The 22,849-nt window shown below is 44.3% G+C and overlaps 1 protein-coding gene across 1 annotated transcript in view; it reads left to right on the forward strand.

Moving 5' to 3' along the window:
• Positions 1–22,849, forward strand: part of LMF1 (lipase maturation factor 1) — a 150,481-nt gene that overhangs the window by 39,145 nt on the left and 88,487 nt on the right. Inside the window, exons 4-5 of the mRNA XM_081887507.1 lie at positions 3,910–4,058; positions 18,608–18,673. Coding sequence (XP_081743633.1) covers positions 3,910–4,058; positions 18,608–18,673 — 215 coding nt within the window. The remainder of the gene's footprint in view (positions 1–3,909; positions 4,059–18,607; positions 18,674–22,849) is intronic.

Here is a 22,849-nt window from a genome sequence, read left to right on the forward strand (position 1 = left end):
GGTATACTTCTGGAGCAGCTGTCCGAGCTAGGGGTGGGTGGCATTGCTTGGAGGTGGCTCTGGTCCTAACTGGATGGTTGTTTCTAGAAAGTCATACTTGGGGAGTGTTATTCGGCCCCACGGAGCCTTCAGTGTGGGGTTCCTCAAGGTTTGGTTATATCCCTCATGAAACTGCTGAGTTGGGTTATCCAGAGTTTTGAAGTACATTGTCATCAATATGCTGATAACACACAGCTCCTTTACATCTGAGGGCCTGTTAGCAACTTTCTGAGGGCTGCATACCAGTTGCAGATGGGGCCAGGTGAAACAGTTGGCTGTTCTCTTTACGCTATAGGCTAACATCCAGCCACACACACATGGCTTCTGCTTACACAGAATCAATAGTTCTCCATCCAACAAGAGGCATGATTGCAGTCCAGCCAGGCAAGAATGTGTAGAGCAGGGCCCGTGAAGGACATGGCCTGGGCAGAGTCCAAAAGAGCCAGATAAAGAGACCTGACATTTGGCCAGAGAATCCCCACCTGTGACTTCCTCTTAATACAGATGTGTGTTTAGCACAGACAAAAGGGAGTGTGATGGTTGGAGCTAGGGCAGCTGAGAAGAAAATGAATGGGGCAATGGTGCTGGGTGATGTGGGTGGGGGAGAGAGAATGAGGTAGGGGGCTGATGTGGCCTGCATGATCCCTGTTGAAGAATTGGGGTGGGGGGATAATGCACTGTCGGGTGGTGATCCAGTGGACCCAGTTGTTTTTTCTGGAATAGGGTTGTGATAATTAGCATGTGAAAGCCCTGATAACACTGGGGTTCTTGTTCGGGCTGAATCAAGTGAGATATACTACCCTTCGGGTGCCAGTTCAGAGCCCATAACTGCTATTTGTGGCCGCCATCAGGAACAATTAACCTTTCAAGCTCTGCCGTCTCCCCTCGCCTTTCTGATGCAGCTGCTTTTGCAACTGCAGATCTGCGTTCTGCTCCACAAAAAGTGCTGGCTTTGGCAGTGAGTGTTATCTCCTAGAAACCACAGGATGTGTGCAGAGAAAATGAGAATCCCCCCCCCTTTTTTATAATCAAAGCTCAATCATGAAGGGGAAAACAGTCATTAAGTTTTAATTGAAGGGAATTGTTGGGTCTACAGTTAGCAGAACAAAAAGGCTGTTCCATTCATGGTTATTTTTTGCTTTCCTTCAGTATTCAGAAAATAGTCTTGCTCATCATGAGATCAAGATCTGCACATTTTCAGTTATTCGACAGCCCTTTAATTATGCGATGCCGTGATTCCCAAAACACAGCAGCAGGCACCCTAATGTGTTTTGAGAGACCTGCTTGCATGTCCCGTAATTCATAAATAAAAGCTTCTGTGAGCTTCAGTCCCTTCCCACCAGGAGGCTGCCTGCTGCATCTCTGTATGATTCATTGCTCTGCCCCGGCCACCTTTATAACAGCAGTGATACCTGTATCAGAAGCAACCTGGTTCATTCGTTCACTCTTCCCTGTGCCAAGTTTCCTCTTGCAACTCTGGATGAATTCCTTTTCTGTGCTTGCCCTGATGTATTTGGGAGACCCAGTCAGTGGGCTCTGAGGACAGGCAATAGGTTTACTTTTGAGAAGGGGGGGATATATATGTGAATCATTCTTCCAGTTTCAATTCAGAATGTTTCTCTCTCTCTGCTGTCAGGAATTTAGGAAACACTGACTTAAGTATAGGTGAAGGATACTCAGCAGAGTTTGTGAGCTAAAATTGTCTCCAGCGTGTGTAAATTGGGAAGGTTCTTGTTTATGGAATAATTTTGCTTCAGCAAGGGTGTACTTATTTCTCCCATTATATATTTGCCTAAGGCGGCCCTTCAAGTTCCAAACAACAGTAAGATTAATATTTTAACCAACAGGAGGGTTAATATTTTTGTACAAGTTCTAAGCGACTGTAGAATTAATATTAAAACCAGCAGTAGAATTAATACGTCAAAAATTCACTTTTTTGGAATGTGTACATACAAATAAGGACAAACCTTATTCATATATGGAATTTAATCTATTGCTATTTATATACCTTTTCTACTGATATATGTATGTTGTTCATTTAATTAGTGGAATTCATTTAACTGATACATAGCAATTGGGTTGTTTATTATTTCCGTCACATTTACTTTACTGAGATGTATGTCTTTTTGTTCAACCTGTGACTTAGTTGTTTTGCTCACGCTGAAATAGTAACAGGGCAGACCCTCTTATTTTGTCCTTTAATATATATTTTATTGAATGTTAAACAAGTACAGAGCAACAGAGAACAAAGAATTCCCACTAATAACTAATCAGAGTGAAGGCCCTTCTATAAAAGTCTTTTTTCATCAGTGTAAACTCTTTTATGTCCCCTCCCTCCTTTTCTTAATAATCATTTGGATATTTTATGTTGTGTGTGTTTTGCTGGAGCTGGAAGGGAAATAAAATGCAAATATTGTAACTTGGTATGACATGGGATGGAATTCTACCTCTCTAACACATTTGATAAGCAGGGGACTTTGGTGGGTGACTGGAAAGAATATCCCAGGGCAAGACTATCCCAGTGGCTGGGGAAACTTAGCCAGATGGGTGGGGTATAAATAATAATTTATTATTATTAATTATTATTATATTACTCTACGTCAGTGGTTCCCAAAGTGGCTGGTACCACCCCTTGGGTGGCAATGAGATTACTTAAGGCAGCCTTTCTCAACCTGTGGGTCCCCAGATGTTGTTGAACTACAACTCCCATCACCCCTAGCTAGCAAGGTCAGAGCTCAGGGATGATGGGAGTTGTAGTTCAACAACATCTGGGGACCCACAGGTTGAGAACCTCTGACCTAAGGGATGCTATGATTCCAGTGGGATCAGCAGGGGGGTGCTAGAGCTCTGGTTGACAATCAGAGAAGCTTGTGCCACTGGATCAAACTCATCAGTGTTGTGGAATTAATTAAACTAAATAGTTTTAATTGGTTTTTGAATAAAGGTGCAATTAATTGTTGTTTTGGACTGTATTGTGTTATTATCTTCCTTAGTGGGTTGTGCAAACCTTTATTCTGAATAATGTTTTTTATAGAGTAGGGATCACTGGAGATGAATCTATGGGACCAAGCAGGCGAAAGTTTTTGGGAACCATTGACTTAGGTCATCTGGGGAAATTCTGCTGCTCGCAGCATGCCCCACATGCCCATCGTAGGGTAGTGACCCCAAAATGGACATTTTCTGCTGTTGCCTAACCCTTTCCTCTTCCATATGTGAAGCAGCTGCTATCAGTTGCTTTAGGTGTCTCCCGAAGGCTCTGTTTTTTTGCCCAGGCTTTTCCTGTCCTATAGGATTGGACCCTGTTTTATCTGCTTAGATCTCCCAAATTTTTGCTTCATCTGTAACTACTGTTTTATTGGTATTATTTTGCGTTTTTTGTTTTAATGATATGTTGTTTGTTTTTCAAACTATTTAAAAGAGATGTTTGAAATATTAAGTGGTTTGGAAATGCTTCTAAATAAATGAATGTATCTCATGATAGGAGATAAAAAGTAGCCTTTCTTGTTTTTGCTGAAGCAGGCTACCTCTTTGGAATCTACATAACTTGGGAGGTACCGTATTTTTCGCTCTATAACACGCACCCGACCATAACACGCACGTAGTTTTTAGAGGAGGAAAATCCGTAGGCATGCCACCCGTAGGCATTTTGTCCATTACACGCACAGACATTTCCCCTTACTTTCTAGGAGGAAAAAAGTGAGTGTTATGGTGCAAAAAATACGGTATTTCCTTCCACTTATGCCCAAACATTGCGATCTCTCGGCTTAACAGAGACCATCACCCTGCTGACAATAAAGCTGCATGTTGCAGGTGAACTGCTGCTTAGTTCTCCTGCAAACTAATGTGTAACTCCCATTATTTCTCCTCTAGGATGGGAATCTCAGCTTCTGGAGACAGGTTTTTTAGGAATATTCCTCTGCCCTCTCTGGACACTTTCCCAGTTGCCCAGACGCACCCCACCTTCCCGCATAGTCATCTGGGGCTATCGATGGCTTATCTTCAGAATCATGCTTGGAGCAGTAAGTGAATTTCCCCCACATCTTATATTTGTTTAATTTTGCATTTGTTTGCTCCAAGTATACATTGGACTTGTAAGTTGACAGTTTCCTGGGGAGTCCTTGTTGGGAGCAAGAATTTCCTCTATGTGGCCAGGGGGGCATTTTCTCCCCTCCCCACATGACTCGGCTGGAAAACAGCATTGCAAAATTTGGAGAAGTGAGAATTTCAAGAGATCACTGTGCTTCAGTTCACATATTGTTTCAGATGGTGTAAAATAACTTGGTTCGCCTTTAAGTACAAACTGAATCAAATCTCCCCTGCTCCCTCCTCCCATTCCTACTTGAATCTAACAAATCTTTGGGTATAGTCTCAAGTGTGAACTGAGGGCTGTGGGAGAGGTTTTTATTTGAATCTCTCCTAACTAAATGCTAATTGAAGTGCTTGATTAACATGAGATCTCACCTCAGGCTTCAGCTATTAACCAGGGCTGTGCGTTGGTAGGTGATTACTGCCTGCTTTCCATTATAAGTGGAGCTGAAATTTAAAAATCACTTTGGGAAGACAGTAATTCCTTCGCATTTTTCAAAGTTTAAGAACACTGTCGTGCAAAGGGCCTAGGTCTCAAGATCTGTGTGATGTTCCACTATAGCTGAATTTTTTTGTACCTTCCATTTACCCCAGTAGAATAAATGACCACCTTTTCTTATCACTTTTTCTTACAGGTTTAGGCTGCCCTGTGGGGCTACAGGTTTTCATCACGCTAGGCAGTTAAGGGGTTAAAGATTTTCTGTCCTGCAATACTGGTTTGATAATGGGAATCTCAAGGAGCCTCTCAGCTTTCTGTGATTCCCTCTTGCATTTAGTCTCTCCAACTTAAAAAAAACGAGACAGGGAAATAACCCCCCCCCCCTTCAGAGCTGTCCATCTCCCAGTTCCTTTCCTCCTGGAGAAGGGGAGGGGGCTTGATCCAGTAAGCTCCTCCCCTTGCCCCTGCCATGACACCACCAGCATCATCCCAAGAGGTTCCATGGTCTGCAAAACCCATCAAGACTCCCCTCCCTGCTTTCTGCTTCCAGCATCAAGGGACCCCTCAAGCATGAGACAAAACTGCACCTGCTACATTCAGCCAAGGTTTAATCATCTAACATTATTTTTGAAGGTAGGGACGGGGAGGCAGGGAAGCAACAGCCCTGACTGCTTTTTGAGAAATTGCTCTCAAGGCAACAAACAAATAAATTGGCCAGTTCCGGTTTGCTTGCAAAAACCGGTCTCTGCCCAAAACAATGTGGTGGGTTTTGTTTTTTTGTCTACGGAGCTAACATCAAATTGAAATCCTGCAGACTCACAAGCCAAATTTGTTGGCGAGAAATGCCAGTGTGTGCATATTGGCCTGTATGTATATATGTATGTATGTGTGTGTGTTGTAAGGTTGAAGAGAGCCCTCATTCATGGGGAAATGGCCATGGCTCTGTGGTTAGAGCATCTGCTTTGCATGTAGAAGGTCCCAGGTTCAATCCCTGGCATCTCCATGTAGAGCTGGGAGAGATTCCCAGTGTGCAGCCCTGTAGAGCTGGTGACACTCAGTGCAGACAATATGGAGCTAGTTGGATCAGTGGTCCAACTTGGTGGAAGGCAGCTTCCTTTGTAACTCCCAGCTGGGGAAACCTCTGGTCCAAAGGTACCCAAATTCTCTTGGGCCACTGCCCCCTTGGTTCAATAAGCTCATCCCCAGTGACCCTCTGCCCTATAAACACTATACACACACGCACACACTATAAACCAGAACACTGGTTTTCAGAACCCACTAAAGAAGATAATTACGGTATTTTTTGCTCTATAAGACTCACTTTTTCCTTCCTAAAAAGTAAGGGGAAATGTGTGTGCGTCTTATGGAGCGAATGCAGGCTGCGCAACTATCTCAGAAGCCAGAACAGCAAGAGGGATTGCTGCTTTCACTGCGCAGTGATCCCTCTTGCTGTTCTGGCTTCTGAGATTCAGAATATTTTTTTTCTTGTTTTCCTCCTCCAAAAACTAGGTGCGTCTTGTGGTCTGGTGCGTCTTATAGAGAGAAAAATACGGTATACGATAGAATTCAAAACAGTAACGATTAACTGCACATCTATTCACAATCCAGTTAATACTATTCCGTTTAATGAATTCAACAAAACTGTTGAACGTGATCCAGTGATACTAGCTTGTTGAAGTCTGATAGTCCTTTACACCTCCTCTTGCCTCTGAGCACTTCCCAGCAAGGTAATCCCACTCCCCTCCTCTGGGGGTGGGGGTGGTACTGCCCACATTGGGAACCAAAGCCCCTCCTTGACTGCAGCACCTGGTTTCAGTAGTCATTGCCCCTCCCCTTTCCAGCCTGTCTCCCAGCTGCCAGGACTAGGAATGTGCTATGGGATCATAGAGTCATAGAACTGTATAGTTGGAAGGGACCCTGTGGATCATCTAGTCCAGCCCCCTGCAATGCAGGAATATCAGCTGTCCCATACAGGGATCGAACCAGAAGCATTTTTGCCATTCTCTTTAAAAAACAAAAACCAACTTGTTGCTCTCAATAGTAAATCCTGCACATTTCCAGTGTTGTTGTGGAAACCAGGAATTCATTTAGCCCATTCACATACAGTGGTACCTCGGGTTACAGACGCTTCAGGTTACATACGCTTCAGGTTACATACGCTTCAGGTTACAGACTCCGCTAACCCAGAAATAGTACCTCAGGTTAAGAACAGAAATCGCGCAGCAGCAGCAGGAGGCCCCATTCCCTAAAGTTGTACCTCAGATTAAGAACAGTTTCAGGTTAAGAAAGGGCCTCCAGAACGAATTAAGTTCTTAACCCGAGGTACCACTGTATTTATTTATTTTTAATGTATTTATTGCATTTTTGTCCCACCGTTTCCTCAAAGGGGCTAGGCTCAAGGTTGATTTTGGGCCAGTCGCTGCCTCTCAGTTCAGTTTAACAGAGTGATATAAGAGTCCACTCTCTTGTGAACATTGGGAATTGTAGCTGCATGAGGGGAATAGGGACCTCCTAGCAACTCTTAACAAACTACCGTTCCCAAAACGGTTTGAGAGCCAGTGCGGCATAGTGGTTAGAGGGATGGACCTGTGGGGCCAGAGTTCGAATACCGACTGAGCCGTGAAGCTCGCCGTGTGACCTTGGGCCAGTCATTCTTGGTCTAACCTACCTCGCAAGATTAAATTGGCAGGAGGGGAGAACTTTGTATGCCACCTTGAGCTCCTTAGATGAAAGCAGATAGGATATAAATGTATTAACACACACACACACACTGCTGGAGTTGTATGTGCCATGCAACCAGAAACACACCCTGCTGGTGGCAGTACCAGCAGCCTCTTCTCTCTCTGTGTTTAACTGCCACCCATTCCTCAGCTGCAGGCAGCATTGCAACAGGTGCACATGTGTGGTCCGGGAGGAAATGCTGGTTTCACGCGCTAAGCTTGCACTGTGCTATGGGCTGTCAGCCTTGTTATCCTAGTCCAGAAGGGATCGTACACATAACTTGGGGCATGGCGCTGCCTGAGGTGCCATCAATCACTGATCCACGCCAGCCTGGATTAAAATCCCCTCTCCCTTTAATGACCTTTCCATCTTCCCCCCTCTCAGATGCCTGCTACTTATATATCAACAAGTGAGACATAAAAAGCTGCTCTTGGGGCTTCATCTGTTTCACCGAGAACTCGCTCGGAAGACACCTGGAGAGTTATGGCTCTCCGGATAACCGAAAGCTCAGATCTTTTAAGGACAAGGAGAGACACTCTGTGAATTGTACATATTCCCAGATTCATAGCTGAACGTCTTAGGCAGCTGCAGGCCAACCGTACTTGGTTAAAATAAATGCACAGAATTCCCTTCTTGCAGGTGTTACGAATCTTCTGTGATTCTTCATATTTATCCTACACACACACGTGTGTGTGTGTGTGTGTGTATTTGGTGCAGTGCAGGCAGGTTATGTAAAGTTAAAACGGTCCCAGGAGCAAGAGGGCTTTCGGGAAGAATGGGGCAGCTGTTGAACTCATGGCCAAATCCACATCAGTTCTTCTCTAGGTTACTGGAAGCTGACTCAGAGATGAATTGTCTTGCTAGGTCAGGCTAGTAAGGTCCAACGAGCCCTGTAGTCTGTTCTAGCCAGGATGAAAAGTGCAGGGAATGAAGGAAACAGCCTCTTTCCTGCTACAGTGGTACCTCAGGTTAAGTACTTATTTCGTTCCAGAGGTCCGTTCTTAACCTGAAACTGTTCTTAACCTGAAGCATCACTTTAGCTAATGGGGCCTCCTGCTGCCGCAGCGCTGCTAAAGCCCGATTTCTGTTCTCATCCTGAAGCAAAGTTCTTAACCTGAAGCACTATTTCTGGGTTAGCGGAGTCTGTAACCTGAAGCGTATGTAACCTGAAGCATATATAACCTGAAGCATATGTAACCCAAAGTACCACTGTACTCTCTTAACTGCGTTTCAAAAAAACGGTTTTCGAGAAGCCCACAATATGATTTTATAACATGTGGACCCTGCAGCAGAATGTTGCAGAGCTGTGTGCTCCTGCTTAGGTGTCAGTTGGCTGTGTCTTCTTTCAGGAAACTTTGTTCCATTTCATCCTCCCTGGTTTTCCATTCTGCCCCCCCCCCCCTCATGCTGATCATTCTCTGGCTGCTGAGAATGCCCTGTCCTCATTGAACTGCCACTCTCTTCATTTAGAGTCCATCTGCTCGCCATCTTTTGTGTTTCTGCAAAGCTTCTGGTCCCCCACCTCAATGACTTCCTCTTGTGGGTCATTTTGAGTACAGAAGGACCTATGCTAAGAATGTGAGTTCACTCTTACTATATTTGCTTGTTTATCTTTCATTTCATTTAATTTTATCCTCCCCTTTCTTCCAAAGGCAGGCCCATGGCCTCTGTCGCAGGGGACTCCAAGATTGTGGCCACCTTCAGAATGTTGAGAAAGTGTTATGTTAGCTACTGATAGCCTTTTCATCCCTCATGAATTTGTCCAGTCCTCTTTCAAAGCCAGTGGTGCTGTGGGTTAAACCACAGAGCCTAGGGCTTGCCGATCAGAAGGTTGGCGGTTCGAATCCCCGCAACAGGGTAAGCTCCCGTTGCTCAGTCCCTGCTCCTGCCAACCTAGCAGTTCGAAAGGACATCAATAGTGCAAGTAGATAAAAAATAGGTACTGCTCCGACGGGAAGGTAAACAGCGTTTCCGTGCGCTGCTCTGGTTCGTCAGAAGCGGCTTAGTCATGCTGGCCACATGACCCGGAAGCTGTCCGTCGGCTCCCTCGGCCAATAAAGCAAGATGAGCGCCGCAACCCGAGAGTCGTCTGCAACTGGACCTAATGGTCAGGGGTCCCTTTACCTTTAAGTTGGTGGCCATCGCTTCTTCCTGTGGGAACAAGTTCAACAGTTTAACTATGTACTGTGTGAGGCAGTTCTTCCTTTTTCTTGTCCCGAATCTTTCAACATGCAGGTTCATTGGATGCCCATGAATTCTGGGTGGAACTCAAGAAAACTTTCACAGGCACCGTTGGAGGTACTGGTGGAAAACTGCTCTATGGTTGCAGCCTGTGGACAGATCCTGTGAAGGCTATTCCACAAAGTTAAACTTTCAAATATAACATTATTCCCCTACCCCTTTGTTACTTTTTGGGGTTTTCCATTCTTTTGTGCAGCTTCGCAAAAGCACTTACTGGAAAAGGTGGAAATCTGATTAGCTGAGAAGTCAGATGAGCCCTCTTCCTCCCTCTGCTCTCCAAATTGCTTTGAATTTTGACATTGCAGGCTCTCCAGCTCTGAAATCACATTAGATATGATGCTGTAAACCAAGGATTTATTGCATTCCTATGTGTTTGAAATCAAGCTCAAAATGGGCTGCAGTCAGCAGCTTTAATTGACAGCCACGTCTTCCTCCTTTTTGCCGTTAGGACTCTGAAAGGGAGGGTAATTATCCCAATTGGTTTTATTGCATTAACGTGGGCCGGAGTGGAACATAAAGGGTGCTTTCTTTCCTCCTTTTGTTTTTTGCAATGCTTCCTCGGTATCTGTACATGAGAAATGGGAAAGGGACAGACTTTCTGCAGCGAAGCTTCATGGGAATTTTTGGAAAGTGATGTCTGCAACGTTCCGACCTCTGACCTTCCAGCTGCAGCCGCCCTGTACTCTGTGGAGATCCCATACTTGACTTGTTAGTAGCCTCCTTTGTACTTTTCTGATCTTGCTTCATTTGTCCGAGTCATAGCCCTTTGGCAAGAAAACGCTGTGGTTTTTATCTCTCTGCCTCCTGCCCCTGCCTCTCCACGGCTTAAAAAGGCACATAGCAGCTAAGACCCCCAAGAACCTTTCAGAAATCCTATTCACCCACCCCTAACACAGCAAGTCTTCAAAGTCAAACTCTTGTTCAGTCTTCCTCCTTTTTGTGTCTATAAAAAGGATGGGGTGGCGGGGGGTGGGGTGGCGGCGGAATGAGTTGGAGAGAGAAGCAAATAAAAGACAACTGATAATGCTGAGCAAAACCTCATTCAGTAAAACCCATTAAATATGAGATAGTATAAAACCAGTATTTCAAAAACAATTGTACTAAAATGTATTAAAAACTGCATCCCTAGGTAGGCTTGCTCAAACAAACAAACAAATAAACAAAGGTTTTTAGCAAGCACCAAAATGCTTTCCAAGAATCTGCTCACTTTGTCTCCATGGAGGGTCATTTTCCCTGAGTGGGGCTTGGGTAGGAGAGTTGTGCACAGAGCTGAAAATCTATCAAATGGCAATAAAGGTAGTAAGAGACCCAGTACAGTGGTACCTCGGGTTACATACGTTTCAGGTTACACACTCTGCTAACCCAGAAATAGCACCTCGGGTTAAAAACTTTGCTTCAGTATGAGAACAGAAATCGTGCTGCGGTGGCAGCGGGAGGCCTCATTAGCTAAAGTGGTGCTTCAGGTTAAGAACAGTTTCAAGTTAAGAACGGACCTCGGGAACGAATTAAGTACTTAACCTGAGGTACCTCTGTAGTGCTGTCACCATCACCTCCCCAGGTAGCTGCCCAACAGAGCGATTTCATGTGGCTGCCTCTTAATGCAGATTCAGGTCACTGAACCTCCACAGCTACCACCCACCATGGACCACTGTTGGCAAGACTGGCAGCAACAGCTGCAGATTAAGTTCTAGACTTATGGTATTATTTCCCCCCTCTTGCTAATTATGCTGTTTTAAATGTGCATTTTATATTTGACTCATTTCAGTACGGTTTTATTTTGAAATGTTTAAGATCATTTGTTGTTGTTCACTTTGCTGCGTTAAATGTGCATTCCGCAGTTGACCTCCTTTAGCGATGATTTATTTCAAAGTATTTTAGTTTCTTGCTCATTCTGTTGCATTGAATGCATACTTTATGTTTTACTTTCTGCAGTAACATTCTATTCTGGATTGTTTTATTTGATGTTTTAATGTGCTGTTAACCGCTTTGAGGATTTTTTTTTTCTTAAAAATTTTAGCGGTACACAAATTAAATGAATTAAAAAAATAAACAACATTCTTCAGGTTGACTCAGAATTGTTATAATCAGGTTGACTCTGAATTCTTACAATTTTTCACGTCAAATCCTCCCTGCACAACCAGTGTTTCCCAAGCTTGCATCAATTGAATTTTGGAAACGTAGCTTAAGGCCATCGGTCTCCCTTTCATTGTCATCTCGAGCTGTTCCAGTGGGGTTTGTGTGCGTCTTTCTTAACCCACCCAGCCACCCAGCTCCAACTTTTTTGGAATAAATTTTGGCCTGAAAAAGGATCAAAGATGGCTTTGTTCTTTTTTGACATTCTGCAGAAGAAGAGGGGGTGGGGACATCACCCTGACATCTGCATTATAAAGAGAAATGAGGGGAGGGAGGAATTCAGCAGAGAGGAATATAGTTATTTATCCCTCTTCCTCCCTCTCCCCTCCCCCTACTTTTGAAAGATTTTTTTGTCCTTTTTTTAAAAAAAAAAATCCCCCACCATGAATGTGGCTCATATTGGCTTAATGCGTGAATGACGTTTTAATTATTTGGGATTTATCACTGTGAAACGGGGCCGAACTTGGGTGAGGTAGGCTGTATATGATGAAAAGAAGTTTGCACGACAAGGGTGATATGGAATAGAGTTTCTTTTTGAGCATCCCCTGCTATTTTGGGAGGAAGTAATACCAAAAAACCCAAAAATATAGGGACGCGGGTGGTGCTGTGTGTTAAACCACAGAGCCTAGGACTTGCTGATCAGAAGGTCGGCGGTTCGAATCCCCACGATGGGGTGAGTTCCCGTTGCTCGGTCCCTGCTCCTGCCAACCTAGCAGTTCGAAAGCACGTCAAATGGCAAGTGGATAAATAGGTACCGCTGCGGCGGAAAGGTAAACAGTGTTTCCGTGCGCTGCTCTGGTTCTCCAAAGCAGCTTAGTCATGCTGGCCACATGACCCGGAAGCTGTACGCCGGCTCCCTCGGCCAATAAAGCGAGATGAGCGCCGGAACCCCAGAGTCGGTCATGACTGGACCTAATGGTCAGGAGTCCCTTTACCTTTACTAATACAAAAATATATCCCAGTGCAGCTGCTGGTTCTGCCCTCTGTCCTGCCCAAGTAGCTACTTCTTTTTTGAGTGTTTCCAGGCTTGTCATTCGTGGCCAGTTCTCCAAAATATATATTAAATGATCAAGAGGCTGGAGTGACTCCCTTATGAGGAAAGGTCACAACTTTGGGGACTTTTTAGTTTAGAGAAAAGGAGAGTAAGAGGCAACATGATAGAAGTTTATAAAATTTTATTTATCATAGTGAGGGACTTCAAAAAGGGCCAATAAAAAATAACAATAAAACAAAACTGGGGAGGATTAATATATTTTAAATGCAGCATTTTCCCAGTAAGTGAGACCCAGCTGGTCAACATGCTCCTTGACACTTTTACCACCGAGTTACCAGAGCCAGTTCTTCCATAAACAAAAACTAATAAGGAACCGGGGTACGGTTAATAAGGAACCACACCTTTTTATTGCAGTAGTTTCCAGATTCCTTGTACTGAGGGGTTGGGATCAAAGAACTGGAAGTTTTCTAACATAATCGGGATAAACAGAGAGCTGATTTGAAAAAAGATTTGTTTGGTCCATGGCGAAATGTTGTGGAGGATTGGTCTGTGGATTGTTGCGAGAGTTCAGGATGGGTGAGAGAAAGTGTTTCTTCCCATGTCATAGGAGTTAATCTATGGAACTCACTCCCACAAGAGGCAGTAGTGGCGACCAACTTGAATGGCTTCAAAAGAGGATTAGGCAAATTCAGGGAGGAGAAGTCTATGAAGAGCTGCTAGCCACAATGGTTATCTCCTGCCTCCACTATCAGCGGTATTAAGTCAATGAAACAGCAGAGACATCACCTTGCCAACAAAGGTCCGTATAGTTAAAGCCATGGTATTCCCAGTAGTGATGTATGGAAGTGAGAGCTGGACCATAAAGAAGGCTGATCGCTGAAGAATTGATGCTTTTGAATTATGGTGCTGGAGGAGACTCTTGAGAGTCCCATGGACTGCAAGAAGATCAAACCTATGCATTCTGAAGGAAATCAGCCCTGAGTGCTCACTGGAAGGACAGATCCTGAAGCTGAGGCTCCAATACTTTGGCCACCTCATGAGAGGAGAAGACTCCCTGGAAAAGACCCTGATGTTGGGAAAGATGGAGGGCACAAGGAGAAGGGGACGACAGAGGACGAGATGGCTGGACAGTGTTCTCGAAGCTACTAATATGAATTTGACAAAATGGAAGACAGGAGTGCCTGGCATGCTCTGGTCCATGGGGTCATGAAGAGTCGGGCACGACTAAATGACTAAACAACAACAACAAGTCAATGAATACAAGTCGCTAGTCATTTCAGGTGGGCAGTATGGTGTTGCGCTCACATCCAGCTTGCAGGTTTCCCCAGAGCTGGTTGGCCATTGTGAAGAGGATTCTGGACAAGATGAGCCACTGGCCTGATCCAGCGGGTTCTTCTCCTGTCCTTATATGAAATAGTACATGCCCTTTAGCTCTTCAAACACTTTTCCCTTCCAGAGTTAACAGTCTTTGGCTGGTCTCTGGAGAAGGACAGTGGAGAAGAGGCTGTGCTCAGAACCAGCTGTGACCTCTGCTGTTGCCTCGGTGGGTGGCCTTATTCAAGCTACACACTCTGAGCCCTTCGTCTGCAATTGACCTGCCTCACAGGGCAATTGTCAGAATTGTGGAAAGAGCATAAGTGAAGCTCTGTAACTGCTCCAGTAAACAATAAGGGTGGTAGGCATTTACTTTGGTTTGGGAAGCCTTTGTTTCAGTGTTTGCCAGCCTCCGTTTTGGAGGCCCAGACAGCCTCTGTGGCAAGGGGGTGTAGATTTGGTCCCCGGGCTTGTGGTTCCCACCCCTGCTTTACACACATTGGCCAGAACACTGGAAGGAAGGAGTTGGTTCATTTCTTACTGAGCTGTCAGCTCCTTGTCAGCTTTGCCTGTTCTCTCCCCTTCCCTTCCTTCTCACAACTGCGTGATATTTATTTCTATAGCGTTTTGTGCACAGCACAGACAAAACCCATATTTCATTTCTGTGATTCTGCATGCCAAGCGGCTGCTCTGCTACTAAGCTACGAACTTCGCCAAAATGATTTTCTGTGGTTTTTAAATATATCCTTACCGTGCACCGCTTAGAAACTGTGATATAGAGCGGTGCATCAGTTGTTATTTTTATTTTAAAAAATTACTTTGAACAATCTACCTTATGGGATTATGGAGGATTTTGCATGTGCAGTGTGCTGTGGACACCCAAATGATGTTATTCAACAAGTTTTCAGAAGTGAGCTGTCTTTTCCCCTGTGAAGCAGTTTGTCAGCCTGGGCTGGGTGCGGCCTAACTGTCCGCCGGCTGGCGAGCGGTCTGATTTGCAAAGCCCGTTTGCCTACCTGGCCTATTTGAATCCCAGGCAAAACAGCTCCCAGGTTCACAGCAAAGGGCTGCATTGTTCCTAGCCGGCTTTTGCATAAGGTTCTTTGGCTTAAGTGAGAAGTCGGTGGTTGGGAGAGGGAAGGGTGTGGCCCTGCAGTCGATTAGGTGGCTGCAGTCCAAACAGGCTATTGAAATGTCAAGCAGTTGACGCGAAACCCAACCTGTAACTTTATCGCTTCTGTGGCTTCACATAAAAACAACAACAGCAGCAGGCCCAACGAGCCTCCCATTCTCTCTAAGCTTTCTTTCTTTCTTTCTTTTTTTAATTACCTTTATTTCCCACCTTTTCCTCCAAGGAGCTCAAAGTGGTGTGCATGGCTCTTCACTCCCTGTTTTATCCTCACAACAACCCTGCAGGGTAGGTTAGGCTGGCACAGGTTCACCCACTGAGCTATATGGCTGCAGGGGAATTCCAACCCTGGCCTCCCACATCCTAGCCTAGCATTCTAACCATTACACCACACTGGCTCTCAGGGATGGCTCCTTTTCCCTTTGTAGTATTTTAAATGTTTTCTGTTGAGGGGGAACCAAATATCCTACAGGTTGGACACCATGGAGTCTCTCATGTTCCCTGTTTCTTTTGTTACCTCCCTGTACATCAGGGTTGGGAGGGGCTGTTGCCCTTCAGATGTTGTTGGACTACAGCTCCCAACATGGTTGACCGCTGACCATGGGTGGGTGGGTGGGTAGCATGGTACAACTTTCAACAGTCGTGGCTTCCCCCAAAGAATCCTGTTCTGGAAACTGCAGGAGGGCAGAGCACTCTTGTACTCGGACTGTGCTTGCTGGTTTCCCACAGGCCACTGTGAGAACAGGATGCTGGACGACGTGGGCCTCTGGACTGATCCAGCAGGCTCTTCTTAGGAAGCAATAGACGTTTAGCCACCATGGAAGCTGGTTAGATGGTCCCTCTGCTAGGTTCCAAAGGACTAGTACATATTTCACTAAAATATTAACATCTGTAGATCTTGAGAATTTGTCTGAAAGTATAATTATTCAGTGACATAGGGCTGAGTCTTTAAAAATGATATTCCACCATCTAGGAATTTAACTGCTCCTCCTGCTCCTTATACTGTATCTTTGTCCCTGTTTGATATTGAAGAGACTCATCGAGCCATAAATTCTGTACTTTTACCTCTCATGTGGTGTAGTGGTTAAGAGCGGTAGACTCGTAATCTGGTGAACCGGGTTCGCGTCTCCGCTCCTCCACATGCAGCTGCTGGGTGACCCTGGGCTAGTCACACTTCTCTGAAGTCTCTCAGCCCTACTCACCTCACAGAGTGTTTGTTGTGGGGGAGGAAAGGAAAATGTTAGCTGCTTTGAGACTCCTTAGGGTAGTGATAAAGCTGGATATCAAATCCAAAGTCATCTTCTTCTTCTTCATGTTGCTTCAGTTTCTCTGGATAGCACCCTCACATTTCCTCTCACTTGCTTTCCCGACACAGATCTTCCAACAGTCTCATTGCTCTTCCCAAGCCTGATGTCCGTCTCCCTTCCCATCTTTTATTTAATTACATAAGACAATGGACCACCTTATTGGGGGAGTAGGAGAAGGTAGTCATTAAATGTACCACCAGAAAGCAGAGCCACAGGTGTCCGGAACATCCTTTTGACTAGCGAAGCCTCCTTTGGTTGAGATATTATTGTGAGATCTTAATCAGGATGTCCTGCTGAAGCACACATCAAAGGTGGGTGCTCTAGTCCCACATACCTTGAGGCTTCCAAATACACCTTTCCTGCTTCCAGGTTTGTTCTTTGGACGGCATCTTTCTTGCTTGGCACGGCTGGCTTCTCCCCTCCCGCCCCCTCCTTTGTCTTCAGTCCTGGCTTTGAGGCCGCGAAATTCAATCCTGAGATTACTGCCAACCTTTAAATTGGTGGACCTCTCCCTCTTCCATTGTAGTGCTGCAAACTTTTTTCTTTTACCTGCTGACCTTTTTGTAACCTGAGGGAGAAGCAGGACTGCTCTCCTGCACACCTCTCTTTGCCTTCTTTCCCTCTCCAATTGTTCTAAAAACACGATGTGATCTCTCAAATCTGGGGTGCTGCAGTTCCGGCACTCTCAGACCCAGAACAGGGAGAGGCCTTTCAGCATCCTTCTCATTTCTGTTCAGATTAGAGGTGCAGGAGAAATTTGTTCAGCCTGCATGTTACTTTTTATTATTTTATTTCTGTATGTCACATATCTGTCTATTAACGTCTGCACTGTACTTTGTCAGAAGAACGCAAGATGGTTTACACCCAGCACTGAACATACTGAAATATATTGAGACATAATAGCCATACAATACCATAGAATCATAGAATAGTAGAATTGGAAGGGACCCAAGGGTCATCTAGTGCAACCCTCTGCAATTCAGGAATTGCAATGAAAAGAAAATCAGTTATATAGATGCAATTCATAATAAAAAGCAATACATCATAATAAAAAAAATACATAATACAGTAGCACCTCGGCTTACGTAACCCTCTGGTTATGTAAACTTCACGTTACCAAAGCGACAAACCTGGATGTTTCAGACCGTGTTTCTCCGTATGCTCAGAAGTGGTCTACCGCCACGTGCATGCGTAGAACAGTGATCCTCGGGTGCAGAAACCTTGGAATCCAGCCGGACCTCTGGAACGGATCCCATTCACAACCAGTGGTACCACTGTACAGTCAAACCTTTGGAAGTCTAACGCCTTGCAAGTCGAATGTTTTGGCTCCCGAATGCTGCAAACCCACAGCATGTTCCGGTTTACGAATGTTCCTTGGAACCCAAATGTCCGGTGTGGGTTCTGCGGCTTCCAATTGGCTGCAGGAGCTTCACACAGCCAATCAGAAGCCACACCTTGGTTTCCGAACGTTTTGGAAGTCGAACGGACTTCTGGAATGGAATCTGTTCGACATCCAAGGTACAACTGTACATAATGAATACATACTAAGCAGCAATATTACATTATACACAATATCATTCCAGCAATAAACTCCATAGCAGCTGTGAATTAGCATAACATAAGTTATTAACATACTTACCTACTTCGTAAAGCTTTTTTAAAAAATGCAAACCTACCTAATTCACACTTTCCAAAACAATATGTGTGCTGAAACTTGGCTCTCATTTGAAATACACACTACTTCGATTTTTGCAAATCAGTACTCCAGCCAAAGAAATGTGCAGAGCAAAGGGCATAGTGGTGTTATATAAAAATTATGTTAGGAGGCAATGCACACAAAACGATGTGTGCAAACAGCACATCACCACTAGCTTATTGTTATTGATATATTGTGAAAAATGCCATATGCACCATTTGCTTTGCTTTTGAACCAAAATATTTTTGGGAAAACTTGTGTGCTCAGGAATTGTAGGAGCACTCAGTGTTCATAGTCTTTGCATGTGTTGTGGGTGTTTAATTAACCCCCAACCTTCCTGGTTTTTAGTTGTATTTTCATTACCAAATGCTGGAAGTCCATTGAAAGGAAGGATCCAGATTTTGGAAATACCTTTTAACACCTTTTAATAAATATGGCTTTTAAATTCTCATCTGAATTGTGATGCTAAAAAGAACCTCACTTTTCTGCCCCCCCCTTTCTTTGACAGGGTTTGATCAAAATCCGAGGGGATCGTTGCTGGAGAGATCTGACCTGCATGGACTACCATTACGAGGTAAGCTGCCAAACATGTCTTGTGGATTTCCTGTAGTTATCTGTTGTTTCAGCCTTTGCATCTTCCCTTCCAATGACATATTGGAAGATACGTGTCTGTAGAGAGAGAATGCTCCATTTGCAGCAAGCAATATGAGTCCACTTGCTAAAGAGCGTTTTTTGGTGTTGTTTCAATCCAAACCACTTCCTGCAAATAGGAGAGGTTACCTGTAACCACCATTCAGTTCACCAGTGATTGAAGGAAGCCCCTTTGACTCTTCCATGCACAATCAGCTGTACGGCACTGACGGCACGCCTTCAATGGAGATTGCTGAAACAGCCAATTAGCTGGTTAGCAGCAACAGAAAGCCTCTTTGAACTTTGACAGCTGCCAGTCACCTCATGTCATTATGGGCAGTTGTGGGGCGGAATTAAGGATGCAAGGAAGTGGTAGGGTGCTGTAACTCAATCTACCATTGGACGGAAGGGATCACGAAAGCTGCTCATATATAGGTGAGATCAGGCGATAGAATAGGCTCTTGGTTGTACTTGGGGACCTCTTGGACCTGTTGAGTAAATGTTGGCCAACCCAGCTTTTGTCTCCAGCACCTTCATTCTGAGCAGACGTGGCATGTGTTTCCATGATGGCTGTGCACTCCCTCTACTGTTGGAGATAGTATGTCTCTGCTGGACATCACAAGTGGGGAGAGGGAGCTTGTGTTAGTGGGCTTCCCATTGGGGCATTTGGTTGACCACTGTGATCTAGATGGGGACCCTTTCTCCTGATTCCATGGGGCTCTTGTTGTGTAATTTTGAGCCAGTGTGGTGTAGTGGTTAAGAGCAGTAGACTCGTAATCTGGTGAACAGGGTTCGTGTCTCCACTCCTCCACATGCAGTTGCTGGGTGACCTTGGGCTAGTCACACTTCTTTGAAGTCTCTCGGCCCCATTCACCTCACAGGGTGTTTGTTGTGGGGGAGGAAGGGGAAGGAGAATATTAGCCGCTTTGAGACTCCTTCAGGTAGTGATAAAGCGGGATATCAAATCCAAACTCCTCCAAAGTCTCCTTTCTGAAGTACCTCGCCTTCTTTTGCGGCAAGACTGCCTCTGTGCCTTTTGCAGAGGCAGGCATGGCCTCTCATTGCTTCTTCCAATTTTTTTTTTTATGCTTCATCTCACAAACATGAATCGGAGTGGGTAGATAGGGGGAGTCAAGAATGATCACGCATGGAGGGTGTGTGCTGTTTCTGGTGTTGCAAGATTGTGCACTTTATTTTCCTTCCAGACCCCTGGGTAGAAATGGATTATTGTGGAGCAGAAAAGGTGGAACATTTTTCCAGGGCTCTATTCTTCAATGGGAAAATTTCCATTTCATGAGTTTATTAGTAACAATTAACGGATGCCAATTTGAAAATGTGGTATCAGACAAACTCGGCAGTTTCAAAAGTTTTTAGCTTTGTTTGTTAAAATGCAAGTAAGATCAACATGCCAGATGAGATCACTCTCTAGCAGTGTTTCCCAACCTTGGGTCTCCAGCTGTTTTTGAACTACAACTCCCATCATTCCTACCTAGCAAGAACAGTGGCCAGGGCTGATGGGAATTGTAGTCCAAAAACAGCTGGAGAACCAAGGTTGGGAAACACTCCTCGAGGGCATCAGATAAATTTCTGATGGTGACTGAAAATTACCCCATGCAGATTGCCCTAATTTGCGGCGGAATTTTTTTTAATTCAGACTTTTCCAGAAAGCCCACATCACAGGGTCAGTCCAGGAAATTTCCCTGTAACAACTGAGAGTTCCCCAAATGTGGCTTTGGCATACCATTGACAATTCTTCAAGATGGCCAGATTCTCCAAAGCTACACTATGGGTTGTTGTTTTTTTAAAATGAATTATTTTAATAATAATAATAATAATAATAATAATAATAATAATAATAATAATAATAAATTTCCAGAGCCATGTATTTATACTGTTAACGCTTTGCAGATACATTCTTATTCTCTGGAAATACAGAGTCAATCCAAGATAATCAGGGTAATAAAATGATTTTTAAAAGAAGAAATCTGCAGCTTAACCCTCACCCCACCTCCAGTTTGTTGGGATGTATTTTGGGACACAACCAGCTGAGCAGAACAGCCAAAACTAAAATAAGCGGAAGGGTTGTTGCTGTTGTTTGTTCTTGCTTTTTGAAGTGATATATTCCAAATGAGGCCTTCAAGAAGACTGGACAAAATGCTGATGTGAGGAGAGTCAATATGTCTCTTAAGAACAGGCTATGACAGAGCAGGCTCCTTCAGAGGAATTGGTGATGTCTCCCAGATACAAAGTGCAGCAAAGCTGTTTCAGTATAGATCAGGTGTGGGTTATCTTTGGCCCTTCAGATGTTGCTAAACTACAACTCCCCTCAGCCCTCCAGCAAACGTGGCCATAACAACCAGGAATGATGAGAGTTGTAGTTCAGCAGCCCCTGGAGGAGCAAAAGATTCCCCACACTTGATCTATAGCGAATGTAGGTCTTTGGTCTTCAGTTTCTGGATCGGGGCCTAGAACTGGGTTGCAGCCTGATCTAAGATGGGTTGTAACAGCAGGCCTACCATGTTGCCAATACATAATTTTAAAAAGAAAAGAGAAGTGTCCCTGAAATGTCTGTTGGGTTCAAGATTGGCCTCAAAACATTGGAGGCCACTTAGGTGGATGGCCAGGGAAGAATCATTCCAAGATTTAGGAACCAGTGGTCACAGCTAGAGCATCTGTTAGAGTTGTCAGTAGACACCAAGCAAAGCAAATTCATTGTTTGGATTGGAATGGTATTCAAAGTTAATTCAGAGAGTCCCCAATAAAACCCCTTTTAAGCCAAAATGTTCTTCCTTAAGATTCTTTTCTCCTGTTATGTCTGCAGCTAGAAATCTTGTAGAACAATATTGGAAAATAGCTAGAAGCATGGCAGGATAGACTATGGAGCATGGCTCCTACGGAAAAAACTTTGGAAGCATCTAATGCAATTTTGAAAATGTATGGTACACATTTGAAGGACAATGTTGTATGTTTGTCATAAGCTACCCATGGCTCACTGCGAGACAGTCTGTTAAGACAGAGAGTAGAAGATACTTAATTGATATAACCAAATACAGTGGTACCTCAGGTTACATACGCTTCAGGTTACAGACTCCGCTAACCCAGAAATAGTGCTTCAGGTTAAGAACTTTGCTTCAGGATGAGAACAGAAATTGTGCTCCAGCGGCGCGGCGGCAGCAGGAGGCCCCATTAGCTAAAGTGGTGCTTCAGGTTAAGAACAGTTTCAGGTTAAGGACGACCTCCGGAACGAATTAAGTACTTAACCCGAGGTACTGCTGTATAAATTCATATACAAACCTGGTAAATATTTTACTGTATAATTTGTTGTGTGTGTGTGTGGCATTTGTTTGTCTCAGGAAACAACAGAGTAGTGCACTTTGGGGGATAAAGTCAAACTGTTGGAAGGTTGCAACGCCTGCTGTGGCTGTTTTTAGACCGATATAGAGAGACATGTTTTGTTGCAGCTGGGGCAGATGGGGGCATCCACTTGTGTTGCTGTAGATGCACCATGGTGTTTCTTCTCTCTGCACTCCTCCTGGCAGTCAAATATTTCTGGGAGAGGGGAGGTATATGCAGATTCTATGTTGTAAGTATTTTCAGAAGCTAATTTAAAAAAAATGAGAGAAGACAAGTGGGAGCAAATAATTTATGAGAAATTGAGACCACTGTGCTTTGAAAGAGTTTGGAAAGGAAATATCTCAGGAAGTGGCTTTCAATATCATCAAACTGTGTTATTTCCCTGTCTGAACTGGGACAGAGTAGCACTGCTTCATGGTGATTTAAGTCCTATTTCAACAGCCCCTTCTGGAGCTCCTGCATGTTGTTTGACACCTATATGAAACTGCTAGGTGCTGTCAGTATGCTGATGACACACAGCTCTGTTTCACCTGTACATCTCCAGGTGCGGCAGTGGAAGTACTGCGTCGAATTCTGATTTTGGTAATAATGGACTGAGTGAGAACCAGTAAGCAGAAGCTGAATCCAGATAAGATCAAACTCAAGTTTAAAACATTTTAAAACAAGCAATGTCATGAAATGATCTATAGATATAATCCACAGTTTTTAATTGTCAGATATACATAATGAATTTTCATGCCTGGGTAGGGTTGCCTACACAAACAAT

The sequence above is a fragment of the Podarcis melisellensis genome (genome assembly GCF_964234715.1).
Source record: "Podarcis melisellensis genome assembly, chromosome: 14".
NCBI lineage: Eukaryota > Metazoa > Chordata > Lepidosauria > Squamata > Lacertidae > Podarcis > Podarcis melisellensis.